The following is a 13992-nucleotide window of genomic DNA, read 5'->3' on the forward strand; positions in this document are numbered from 1 at the left end:
AATACAGAATTTATTGTTCTGGAAGTGCACAATAGTATATGCTTCTCTTTTTATATATGTATATTTTTTCCTATAGGGTTTTATTGTATTTTCCACTTGTGCGGTGTTAAATTCAATAGCTAAACAAGAACTGAAAGTTCACATCGAACAAAAAATAATCTCCGAATTCTTAATGCTCTAAATAAATTTAAATTTATTTTCCTATTATTAAACTGTATTTTAATACTTACAATTACAATCACAGCGTAGAGAAGAGATTCATATCTAAGCTAAGATTCACATTTTTTCTTTCTCTATATACAAAGTAGAATAAACAATTTGTTTTTGAAATTATACAGGTAATTGTCATATTTCAAAGACAAATAAATTGAAAATTCTGTATTTGTATTTAAAAAAATCAATATGCTTTTACAGTAATGGAAATGGCAATCAAATGTGACTAATGTGTTTTATATTTTTCATAATAAAATAGTATTACTTATGGGTATATTTTTCCTTACAATAATGTATTACTTGTACATAGAGAAAGTGGGTTATAATATTTGCATTTTTCTTTCATTGTGTATCAATAAGTCATTAGGAAATTAACTTTAAATTATTATTCACAAGTTTTGAATGAAATGGTCTTGAATTCATATTGTGTATTTGAATACATATATGTATTTATATTATTTATGAAAAAAAAATCAATATTAAGTCACCAAAAAAGATTAATGGTTTGAAATTTACATGCAAAAATATGCAATAAAAAGAAATATTTATAATAATTCCTATATTAATCATGTATTTTAAATATATATATGTATATATATATTTATATATATATATGTATATATTTTTAGGTATTTTTCTTCTTTTTCACATCAATTAAAAGTTTACATAATTATTTGCTTTGAATTGATTATTTGAGGTTCATCCTTTTTAAAAATATAAGCAATAAGTATCTAAAGTTTACATTGCTTTCATTCTTCTAAAAATATATAAAATATAAAAACTATATTTATGTAGCTTGATTTGATGCAGACATCTCAACCAAATTTATATTAAAGAGCATTTGAAATGAGCTATTGAAATTGTTATTCTTAATGACAAATAGTTAATATACATGTGTATGTATAATACAATTTATGAAATCAATATTTAATAATGTGTAGAAAATTCATTTAAAATAATGATAAAAATAAATAGTAGATAACGTTTGTACCTTTTAACAATACATCAAAATAATTCCATCGCAATTTAACTTAATACGCTGCCTAAAGCATGTTACGTGTACTTTTTTATATCACATGACAAACTATATAAAAAAAACATAATTACGTTATGAATTTGCATTCACATATTATTTCATTTTATTATCATAATATGTGTTTACATATTCATCATACAAAAACAATCACAGAAAAACTCAATTATAAAGACCACTAAAACAGTATGTAACTACTTTCTTTAGCAATATATTGAATGATATTTCGCAGCAATTAGGGCTTCCATATATGGAAATACCATAAATGAATAAATAAATACAACCTTTTGGAGATTACGTCAACCAAAAAAATTTTCAAATATAATACAGAACTTATGGAAGAAATTTTGAAGAAAATTCTTTATTTTTTCAAAAATCTGAGCAATACTCATATATCATATATAATACTATAATTACACACATAATATATAGCTACATTAAAAAAAAAACATTTTTATTCGAAACCGAAATTTAAATATTATGTTTGAAACTTATATTTAAAAAAAATATATTTTTTTAAATAAGTTATCAAACAATATACATACATTTTTCAAATTAAAGAAATAAGATGTTAATATTTGAGCCCGTAAAGAATAATCAGTATCAATAATAAATTTTACCTTATTTCCAGTTTAACAAAAAACATGTGTATTTCTAGCATTTTAGTACATTTAATTTTTAATAGTAAGCCGTATTTATCTAATATTTATCGTTAGTTTAATTAATTGGTTGAATATTAATAGTTATTTCAATTTTGATCAACCAGCTAATATTTGTCGGTCAATTGGAAGCCCCGTCATCAACACATTCGAAAGAACTTTTTAATAAATATATATTGCAACCTTTGCAAGAGTTAGCTTTCAAAGCTAATATTCAAATAGTGAAAAGGTTCGAAACAAAATAAATGGTAGAAATACTGCTTTACGTGTCATTATAAATGAGTAAAACTGGAAGCATCGTACGTACAATAACGGCACGCTATGCATAAAAGTTGTACAATACATACATTAAATATGCTCTTGATTTCGCACTACAATTCATCGATCTATAATTTCAATAAGAAAAAATTGCACAACTGATTATAGTATAACAAAATCACAGAGTCCGGCGAATGCAGCTTTCATGCACAGAATGCCATATACATTTAACAACATAATCAATTTTAATACGTATCGAACCAAATACTGTACGCCTCACTCAATATATATGTCTTCAATAGGATATGCAGTCTCAATAAACTTCTGATAAAATCTCTGGAAAGCCCTCCTAAAGTGCAAAAACATATTGTTATTATCAAAGCCCAACTTTTTTTCATTCAATATTAAAACTCTACTCCATTACCCGACAGCCTCAGCTACAGGTCTAGTAGAATCTTGTCCACGGAACACGTGACAAGCAAACCTTTGCAAAGTTGGATGTTTCGTAATAAATCCTAAATAGCGATGATCTCTCGGATGAAATGCGCAAAAGGAAACGTTTTTCAATGAATAGAAGTAATCAATGCATGGAGTGTTATCCCGTCTCTGCAATCAATTCAAGTATAAAAATTTACATGTTTCCATATGAATATCAAACGAAATACATATATACACATAAAATAACTAACTCCTGGCTTCGATCGATCTACCATGCGTAGACCTTGATCTGATACTTCTAATATACACGGCTGTGATCTGGTCTCCATTCCTGGATCGCCCACGATTTTTTTCACCGCTTGACACACAACTCCAGTACCTTTATGTGCTAACGTTTCCACAGACCCCAAGTAACTGTTTTTATACAAACATAGTATTTATTGAAAGATAATAATGTCAATAGTAAAATAAGTTTGTCAAAATTATATAAAGTGCGGCAAAATTACTTTTACTTTTGAACTATTTTTTCATTTAAATGTCTTATTCTATAGATATTGGGGCTTGGATTTTGTTTTTCATGATATTATAAACACAATTACAGAACGCATTAAATTCAATATCTTTTTCTGCAAAAAAAATCTTACCCTCATCGATATATATGTATAATGGATGCGGTGCATCCGCTCTAAAATCGCCAGACAAACGAACGACAGATTAACAGAACGGCAGCTTTAAACGTATTTCTCGTTTTCTCGAATGATGGATAAGTTCCGAATCTTGCCTTATTAAACTCGCCAGAAAGATCCAACTCAATTTTAATAATTACCATTTTAATAATTGCATCTGTGCACATCGAAAGGTTACTCGTCATCTGATGTGCAATCCATCATTCGAGAAAACGAGAAATACGTTTAAAGCTGCCGTTCTGTTAATCTGTCGTTCGTTTGTCTGGCGATTTTAGAGCGGATGCACCAAACCCATATATAATGATCTTAGGCGATTTTATAATACAGGTTTTTCATTCCAAATTGACCCTATTTCATTGCAAATTGACCCTTTTTCATTTCAAATCAAACTTTTTTCATTTCTAATTGACCCCTTTTCAATGTCAATTTGAAAGTTTTAATTTGAAGTGAAAAAGGGTCAATTTGAAATGAAAAACGGTCAATTTGGAATGAAAAAACCTATATCTGAATTGCCCCATCAGTACCAACAATTAATACATTAGTAAACAAGTTTAAAGATTAAGAATTAGTTAGAAATATGAAGCTCACAGAAAGACTGCATGAAAATTTCACACAGGCTCACATTAGCCTGGTATAATTTTTGTACAGAAATGTGAAAATAATACTAAGTTATAAAATCCTAACTCTGATTAAAACGTTTTAGACTTATTGGGTACATTTAGTTGACATATTTTATCAAAAATTGTTTGTAAAGGGACTTTTGCCGCACATTGTATTATCAAAACACTGACCCTAACAAATAGCGTTCCCTTTTTACTTGCACATTTGCAGGATCAAAGTCATTGTAATCTATGTCGACAGCATAAGCTGAAGGGAAAATTCCTTGTTGACCTGTCCTCAAATTAACTCCTGCAGTACAAATAACGAGTCATTAAATTATATCATAGTTGATCATCAATGTATTTATTATATGTAGAATGTAAATTGGGTAATTACCAATATATCTACATATGTAGGTAGAATTGAGAGCAATGTTGAACGTTTTTACCAAATAAATTTATATGTTTCTTTTGATCATCATAATTATCAACAATTTTGAAAACAATAATAATAGTTTAATTTATCAAACTATTATGAACCATTTGAAATGAATAATTATAGAAAAAGGTATATGTATATGTTTTAAACGCATACATACAATATTTTTATATCATACGTGTATTTTAAATATTCTGCTAGGTAGGTTTTAAACGTGTAAGAACAATTAAAACTGTTTTAGTGACTGATGATTTTAAAAATCTTGTATGAGTATTGGGTACATTGATAAAGACTCTTTTTGATGGAAGAAAATACGTATTATTTTAAGATAAAATACACCTTTTTGATATAAAACCACCTTACGTACTGCTTTTATTGATTTGCTTATCTGCTTTTATTGAAACAGGTTTAGTTTGTCTGTGTATCATGATTTTCCATGAGTTTAAATGCATTGTATGTACATACAAACCTTCACACCACAGATCATCAGCTTCTTTTTGAACATACAACGGATCACCTATTTCCAAATCAATTTCATCGCGATGCCTCGATATAAATTTATGAAGCCCCCGATGGGTAGCTTCTAGCATTTCCAATTGACTGAACGATACTCCTCCATTATTTCCACATGGAAAGGGCACTCTACTAGTACTGCAACTTGACGATGGTGACAATGAACCTGACGATCGTAACAATATCATTTTTAATTCATTACATTCATCGTACGAAAGTCGATCAGATTTGTATGCACCTGTATGCATGATTTGCATGGGTGTTGGAGATAGACTCTTCGGTCCGGTGTCCGCAGGAGAATGAGCCGTACTATGTCCGCTGTCCACATCTCCGAGACTGTGAAGCCGATCTGAATCCGGACTTGAGTCTTCATCTAGTAAATATCCACACTTTAAAACCAACAAAGGTCTACCCTGACATCCCGGCCTGGTGAGTGGTCCAGCCAACGCACCCAACTCCTCCGCCAAGGAGGCGGGATGGCCGCACAGTGACATAACGGATGCTGCATAACGAAAGAATCAATTTGCAACATATACCAAACGTCTAAACGCATGAAATTAAACGAATCGTTTAAAAAGAACAATGTTTCTTGCAAACAATAAGCAAAAATTGGAATCAATAATAATTTTAATGCTTTTAACATTTAAATTTATACATAATATATGCATATACATACATGTGCAACGGGATGAATAAAAATGATACCTCCTATCTAAAAACTTGTATATCCCCAAAAAATAGCACAATAATAATTGAATGTTCTTTGTATTACAAATATGTAACTTCATATATATGAACTTCATCACTCAAAGAAGTATGGAACGATGTATGCTTGGCATAACGAGGAAAGACAGGAAGCAGAACACGTGGGTGAGAAGCATGACAAGGGTAGTAGCAGTGCCGGTTTTAGGGGGGGGCTAGGTCGGGCAGCGCCCGAGGGCGCCAAATAAGTTAGGGGGCCGAACGATGCGCCAAAGGCGCTTTAAATTTTAAAATTAGAGCGCCAAAAGCCATTCAAAATTTTAGATTAGAGCGCCAAAGGCGAAAGTTCTTCCTTTGGGGGTTTTTAAAAAAATTGTCCGAGGGCGCCATCGGGTGTAAGGCCGGCACTGGGTAGTAGACATAGTGGATAGAAATGGCAATGGGCGACGTGGCTAGCAGAATGGACGAAAGGTGGACAAAAGAAGTGATTGAATGGTACCCGAGAGAATGCAAAAGGGTAAAAGAAAGACCACGGGGAGGATGGGTAGACGAAATTAGGAAAATGTGTGGGGTGAGATGGATGAGAGTTGCGCAAAACAGAGACGATTGGAAGCGTGTTGGAGAGGCCTTCATTAAGCAGTGGATGGTGTATGGCTGTAAATGATGATGATGATGATGATTTAAAAATATACCTAATATACACATAGTTGAAATTCATTAAAGCCAAGAACATAAAATAATTTATCCAGAAATAATGATTTGACAAGATCATTTTTGAAACTGCTTGAAATACCACTTATTCATTATGCATAGCTCATATATGTAGACATGAAACCCAGTAAGTATAGCTTTTATATATAATTTTTGAAAACAAATATTTTTATCCGTATTTTAATGAGAAAACTATCAAGAATTGGTTCAAGGCAGTGAATGGTATCGTTATCACGTTTGAAAAACCATTACATCTTGGGAAAAATGAAAGTTTATTTAGATTTTCATTTAATTATCGTAGCATTATTATTTTGGGAGATAATAAGGTACCATATCATCGTTGCCCACTGAGTATTTTTTTGCATTTCAATTGATTATTATATTGAATTCCAAACGATTTGTTTTACAAAAATCATTGCACTTTTCCATTTATAAATATTGTAAACATATAAGTAAACCTATTTGATCTCACGTGCATGTTCCCCGCTTGCATTTTTTTTTATCAATATTTAAGTGAAAATTACCTGAGTCGTCAATGGGATAGAATCACGTGGAATCCATATCGTCATATATGTAATTAAATCTATCCATCAAATCAGCTTTATATGCAGTTAGTGATGTCCGTTCTCAAATTTCCTATAGCATTACATCGACACGTACATTTGGTACTACATACATACATATGTACGTCTTATTAAATATACAAACGTACATATGTACATACATATTTGTCCAGTTGTTTAAAGATTATTTAAAAAATCGCATAAGTCGCAATTTCACATTAATAACTCACAAAATATTTTAATACATAGAAAATACGATGATGAGAATCGCAACACCACATAGTTATTTAAAGGTACGTATGATACAATGCAAAAACGTTCGCACAATATTTTGCATAAAAGAATGCGCATATTAACATGCTGTGATATTTTTAAATGCCATACTTACATACATATGGTACTATTCATTGAGCCAAAATTGATATTTTACAACAAAATACTCATTTAATTTGTCGAATTGCAGAATTTGGCATAGTTTTATAATATTATTTTTTTTTTAATATCTCATGTGCTGAAAATTTAAAGAAACATTTTCACTTTATATTGAAACAAACGCAAAATCAGCAAAATAGATATCGGGCAATATTAAGCAAGCAATAAATAAAATTCGCCTGTATCAACGCTCACAGAAAAATGAAAATAAAAAGAAAAAAAATCTTCTTTATTTTAAATACCTGTAAATCAATATTATAAACAATTGTTTATGTACATATAATTATTAAATATATACTTTTTAACATATAATTTTAATCCATATACAGTCAATTTCATAATTTAAATTTTTGATTTTTTTTTTACTGGATTGAAATATTAATGATTGACTTTTAATGGATTAAAAAAAGCAGGGGAATCAAGCACGTTTCAACAATATTTCAATAATTTAAAAATATCATTCGATCCATTGCAATAAATATGTATGTCTTCATAATATGCAGGGTGTTAATTACAACGACCTCGTGTATCGCTAATGAAACCGAGTGATATTTTCAATAAGTGTTTTTTTTATATTATAATAGTTTGATTTTCATGGAATGATGAAAACAAATGGTATAATTTCAGTATGGAAAATCGAAAAAACTTGTGTGAGAAATTTTCAAAAATATGAATGTCGATTAGGTGAATTTTTTACGAATCGTTTCTGCTTCCTTGAGCTTACATTTCTTGTTTTTGGGAATTTCCGGAAGTTTCCGTCGCCGTCGCTCACCATTGCCGTTCCAGCCCAGGGTCGGAGTACCTCTGCCATTGACCCTGGTGATCCTGAGCCCATCGTCGTCCTCGTCATCCTCGCCACTGCTCGCCCTCGTATGCTGATCAAGAATTGCTGGACCCGTTTGAATGGGTCTCGTGTCGCCACCACAGGAGCTCCCACTCTGAGATGATGTTGGAGACACTTCTTCGATATCTACATTTGGCACCAAGCTTTAAACAAATTCAAAATTTGACTATCTGCTCATTCCAATAATTAATCAACGGATATAACACTTTGCGGAAATACTATAAAATGTGCAGGGGAAACATTACACAGTCGTTAGTCATACGATAATCATTGGCCACTTAGATTATAGTAATAAACATTGACGTTTACAATCAGTAAGTAATTAATAGAAGCACCATGGAGAGCATAAATGGTACTACATATGTATGTACATAATGTCAATTCAAGTGGCCAACCTTTTTAGCATGACAGACGACTATAACGTCACTGTGACAATTTATCACTGTTATAACTGGTTTAGACAGATTTGTTCATTCACACACAGACAAATCAGTAAATATTATAGAATGATCTCATTAAAATTTACATTTTCTTTCGATACATACAAACATATGTATATTAGCCAGCAGTTTGGCTTAATGGTAACGTATATATTTAGCACCACTGAGGTCGAAGGTTCGAGTCCTCGTCAAACTGCTGGTTAGGTTTGGGGGTTTTGTGACTCCAAATCGATCGTTTCTCTATCAGAGTTTGCCAATTTTATCTGATCATTGTTGAAACGGTTCCTGAAAATTGGTATTAGATCATTTCCTGTTGCCACAAAATCTGTGTGTATAATTTGTAAAAATTATGCACAGTAATCTGAAATCTAAAGATATTTCTATAATTTCGTGTTTATTATATGTATAAAAATTGTAATAATAATTGTACACAAAAAATCTAAAAATAATCCATAGATGTCTCTATGATTATTATTTCTGTACTGATTAATTGTTATATGCTATGTATTTTGATTGTATATGTATTATTGTATTTCTGACCGTTATCGTACACTCGTCGCATTGGAGCGATCTGTAATGATGAGTGTATATTGATTGTAACAATAAAATAAAATATGTATATAATATAATTATAAAATTTGGATGGCATTATAGAATACATTCAATTTATTTATTTTGAAATCAATTGTTAACGATAGGAAATGTCTATTCCTAATTACAGTAAATTTGTTAATATAAAAACTCAACATACATTTTGATTCCTAACCATAAAATATATTTAGCATAAGGTCACCCTAACGTTCACATATATACATATGTACACACATATGTATTATAGGAAATGCGTGACACATACATACATACATATTCGATGCGGGAAATTACATATCGATTTTTTTTGCACCACGAGCGTGCATACATATTGTAACTTGAAATAAATATCATTTTAATTTAAAATATGAATTATATATAAATTTATATATAATATGTATGTAAAGGAGTTCAGTATAACCGCCTCCAAAGTATATGAAGTTTGAGAGTCAAATAATAGATTAGACTCTTTGATTTCGAGTATGGTAGACTTGTCGTGACAGAATTTGTAATACGTGGCATATAGTGCAGATGTTTCATTTTCAATGGCTTTACGTTTTCCAATCTGAGTTTATAGGAAGGAAAATTGTAAAGGATATTTTCAATGAGTAGGTTGAATTTTTGGTTTTACAATCATGCCGGTTTTATCATCGATTTCGAATGAAATTTAAACCCACTCTCAACTGGTAAGCATTCGCTCAATTTGCTTAACATATCAATCGTATTGATTTACCGTAAATTTTAACAATATGGCATGTAAATATGAAATCAATGTTGTAGGAAAATTTCAATGATGGAAAATTATCAATTTTCTCGGTGGAAAAGATCGGTCACGTGACCGATTTGACTATTGAGTAGTTAATCGTATGCCGATTGATCGGGAGTGTACGGCCATACGTATATGTATGTATATAACACGTCGAGGGTGAAGGGTCGTCGACGGATGGGGGCTTCGCGGGGGCGCACGCTCGGGGGGCGCAGTCGGGGGTGGTTCACTTACGAGTAGAAGGGCGACGTATTCTTATTCTGCTGGCTACTTCTGTTGAAAATGTGTCGCAGCTCCTCGAACTCGCTGTCAGCCATTTCTGTTTTCTTGACGAACTTTTGTGAGGGAGCGCGTGCGCCAACATGGCCGCTTCCACCCTATTGATTGCCAGGGGTGCGCAGGGGCGTTCGCACTGGTGCAGTCGGGGTACTCCACTGTCGGGTTTCGAAACAGTACCCACCCTCTGTTTGAAATTTATACAGAGCAGTCTTGAGAATGTACAAAATCAGTGCATTCATAATGGTATTAGAAAATAGTAAAAAATTTTAGGATGAAGAATGCATACGAAGGAAATAATCTGAAGAATATTATTTTTCTCACTTATCATGAAGTAACTAGTACTTCACCTGTATGAAATAACGCCTCGAATACTAACCTTTCCAAGCTCCAAGTAATACAAAATAAATCCCTAAAAATAATTTATAATACACCCATATATACTTGAAAAAACAGTATGCCATATATAATATTCCGTTTGTTACAGACATTACTAACAAACTAACCGGTAGATTCTATGACAGAATCACTAATAACCATACTAACACACTTGTGAAGGGTCTCGGTGATTACAAGAATATGTCTATACCCTTCAGGTATAACACACAGATTACCTAAACACAATCTGCTTTAGGTCATCGACTTTAGTGAGTCTTTAATTAATATTATGTATTAGATGTATTATGAGCATTTATAAGGATTGTAAATAGGTTTTTGAGCTATTTTTCCTATTATGCTGTACATTAACATTGGAATAATATAATACTATGATTACTAACCAAATAAAATAAAATTGTAAAATAGAAAATGATCAGTAGATCAGTAGCTATTAAAATAGATATAAGATGTATTGTGAACGTAATTTCGTAATAATAAAAAGCATTTAAGAAAGAAAAAAAATAATCATGAAGTAACTAGTTGACCTGATGACTTACACTACTTAAAGTGTATCCGAAATGTGGCCGAAAATGTGAGAAACGTGTGACAATGATGGAATAATAAAATCTAGTATTTTCATCTCTCCGAGAAGCTCCAATAGTTTTTAGAACATTTTTATCCACTTTTCTTTTAATTTTCATATCTTATTCCAAAATTCATAAGTGGAAGATTTTTTTAATCTAATTTCTGGAAAAATTTCAAGATAAAAGTGTTTGGAATGAAGAAAATTCAATAACACGTGATATTTTAGTCTCCAAATTTATGTTCTCATATTATTCAAAGGAACCATCTTGATTTTCAATTCAGAATTAAATTACAAATACGAAAAGTTTTAATCGTAATTGAAAAACCTACATTATCGTATTTCGTTTAAAATACTGGGTTGCGTTTAGAATTCTAGAATACTGGGTTCGTTTAGAATACTGGATTTCTGAAATAATATTTCTCTTATTTTTATATAAAAAATAACAATAAACAAATAAAAATAATTAATTTACAAACAATAAATGTTTTAATCGTAATTGAAAAAAAGTGATACTGGGTTGCGTTTAGAATACTAAAATACTGGGTTCGTTCAGAATACTGGGTTACTGAAGTAATATTTCTCTTAATTTTATATGTAAAACAATAAACAAATCAAATAAAAACCACGGAAACACAATCGATGATCGATTCTGAGTTCAAATTCGTTTGTCTCGAGGCTGAATTTTCTCGTGATCACAAAATATATTGTTACTAAGTAAAAATTGGGAAAACTCATTCAAATCAGTTCATATTTTAAATATCTTACTCGAAAAACCAGTAAATTATGTACATGGTGGAAATTTTTCTTCTCTACTTTTACCATAAATACATTTATCATTTTAATTAGTATAATCAAACTGTAATAACATTAACAAAGGGACATGATTTGATATTTAATATAAATTGGCTTTTTTTTTTAATAAAATGTGCAGTTATCTATTTTCGAAATAATGTTTTATGTAATTCTAAAAAAATCTACTTAGTACTAAGAACGTATGGATTTACTTTGTAACATCATATAGCTTTGTATACACATCATATAACTGTGTATACTCTGAATTATCATATGCATAGAATTCTGTAATTGGTAAAAATGGCGTGATAATAATGAAACAAATTTTATTTACGACGGCATTTGGTTCGAAATTCAATTGTTGTCGAGCCCGCTAAGAAACGGTTCAATAAGACAAGTTCGTCGGAAAATAGACTTGGAAAATGAGCTCTTGAATGGTCACTAGGGTGACTTTTCCACAGCCAAGTCACCACGTGACTCATTGACAATTCTATTTGCTCACACCGATTAGCTGTAGGCATTATTATTAGAACGCCGAAATTAAATTTAGAATTTTCACCACATTTTCATAATGGATCATTCTTATTGTTTTAAAGTCAAAGTATTTCTGCTGTCAAATAATTTCGCTCTCTGAAATAGAAGCACTTAAATTTCTTGGAAAGGTATATAAATAAATATGTGTTGTGAATTATGAAGCTATAAATAAAATCCTATATTATGCAAACTACCCAAATCAAGGAGCAAAGATTTTACTGTATATTATATGTATGTCCGAGTTGTAATATCGTATCTACTCATTTGTATATCGTAGTGGTCTAGTATCTATAGGTAGAATGCATGAAGAGAAGTCTATATTAATTTGTCTAATAATAGTTTTTATTCGTTCGTTTAATCGGTCGGGTGATCCTAGTCGCATGAGTTGCTGTCTTTCAAGGATTCGAAATATAATATAGCCAGCAGCATAGTTCAGTCGTTACGCTTCTGCTTAGCGTCGAGAGGTGCCGGGTTCGATCCCTGGGTCCGGGCCTCGAATGAAAATGAATTTTTCAGAGTATGCTGTTGGTCAGACCTGGATTTGTGAATTGTTTGCCAATTTTCTTTGATTTCATTGTGGAAACGGTTCCCGTAAGAAAAAATTGGCTAAAAATCCTTTCTACTATGTCACCACTATTTGCAGTATGATTGATGTACAATAAAATTTATGTACAATTCATAGATGTCTCGTTAATTTGCGAGTTTTTCAGTGTCTCGTAATTCAACGACTTGTAATAAAAATGCTGCATTTGTAATTGTAATTTGTAATTGGCCAGGAAGGCGCATTGGGATTTACCTGTAAGGCCTTCCTGGTATATACATATGTAAAAATAAAATAAAATAAAATAAAAATAAGTACATCGTACATAGTAGTGAGAGTGAATGTCTATGAGCTATATTGACCAATAGTCTTAAAGGTATTTCATCCCCAACGACCAATGGGGTAGCGCCTCAAGGGCATCACTCACACTATTACCATTTTCCTGCATAAAGAACGTACATATACATTACTTTTTTTTACATTAAATTTAAATATTTTATTAATGTGTGTAGGTTTACGGGATGAAATATAATGCATACTTTAAATGTAAAACAACTTTAAGAAAATTTTGTAGCCTACAGTTTATTGTAATACTATAAGTTAGTATATCCAATTTGATGCTTCAAAATTTACAAAGCGAATAAACAAATATGTAAATGATCTTATTTTATATACATATGTACCTTTATATTTATGATAAGATAAAATTGTGTGTTAATATTTTTAGCACAGGAATTGAGTTTTCTTTTCAATGTGATCGTTTGATTATTTTTACTTTATTGTACGTAGTAACAATAGATGAAGTTATGTGATCATGCGAAAATTCGAACTCGAGATTTTGACTGATTCGAACTCAAATTTTTTTTGTTTTTATTTTCTAGAAAAAATGTGTGTGTGAGTATTTTGGAGATTTTTTTGAACACCGACAGTCCTATCGAACTGAAACATAGTATCGGTTACTGAAATTCTTATCGATACGACGTAATTTTTTTCAAATT

The 13992-nt window shown here is 31.0% G+C and overlaps 1 protein-coding gene across 1 annotated transcript; it reads right to left on the reverse strand.

The window, feature by feature from the left end:
• Window positions 1-2439: 2439 nt before the first annotated feature.
• Window positions 2440-10213, reverse strand: Aplip1 (JNK-interacting protein Aplip1). The gene is made up of 9 exons (XM_077446024.1): window positions 10122-10213; window positions 8106-8233; window positions 7971-8048; window positions 5077-5340; window positions 4795-5004; window positions 4079-4196; window positions 2853-3015; window positions 2588-2769; window positions 2440-2512 (listed from the first exon to the last, which is right to left on the reverse strand). Exons 1-9 carry the CDS (start codon window positions 10202-10204, stop codon window positions 2440-2442), a joined length of 1299 nt encoding a protein of 432 aa, XP_077302150.1. The 5' UTR covers window positions 10205-10213.
• Window positions 10214-13992: the final 3779 nt, after the last annotated feature.

Source organism: Arctopsyche grandis, chromosome 2, assembly GCF_051622035.1.
Source record: "Arctopsyche grandis isolate Sample6627 chromosome 2, ASM5162203v2, whole genome shotgun sequence".
In the NCBI taxonomy this organism is placed as follows: Eukaryota; Metazoa; Arthropoda; class Insecta; order Trichoptera; family Hydropsychidae; genus Arctopsyche; species Arctopsyche grandis.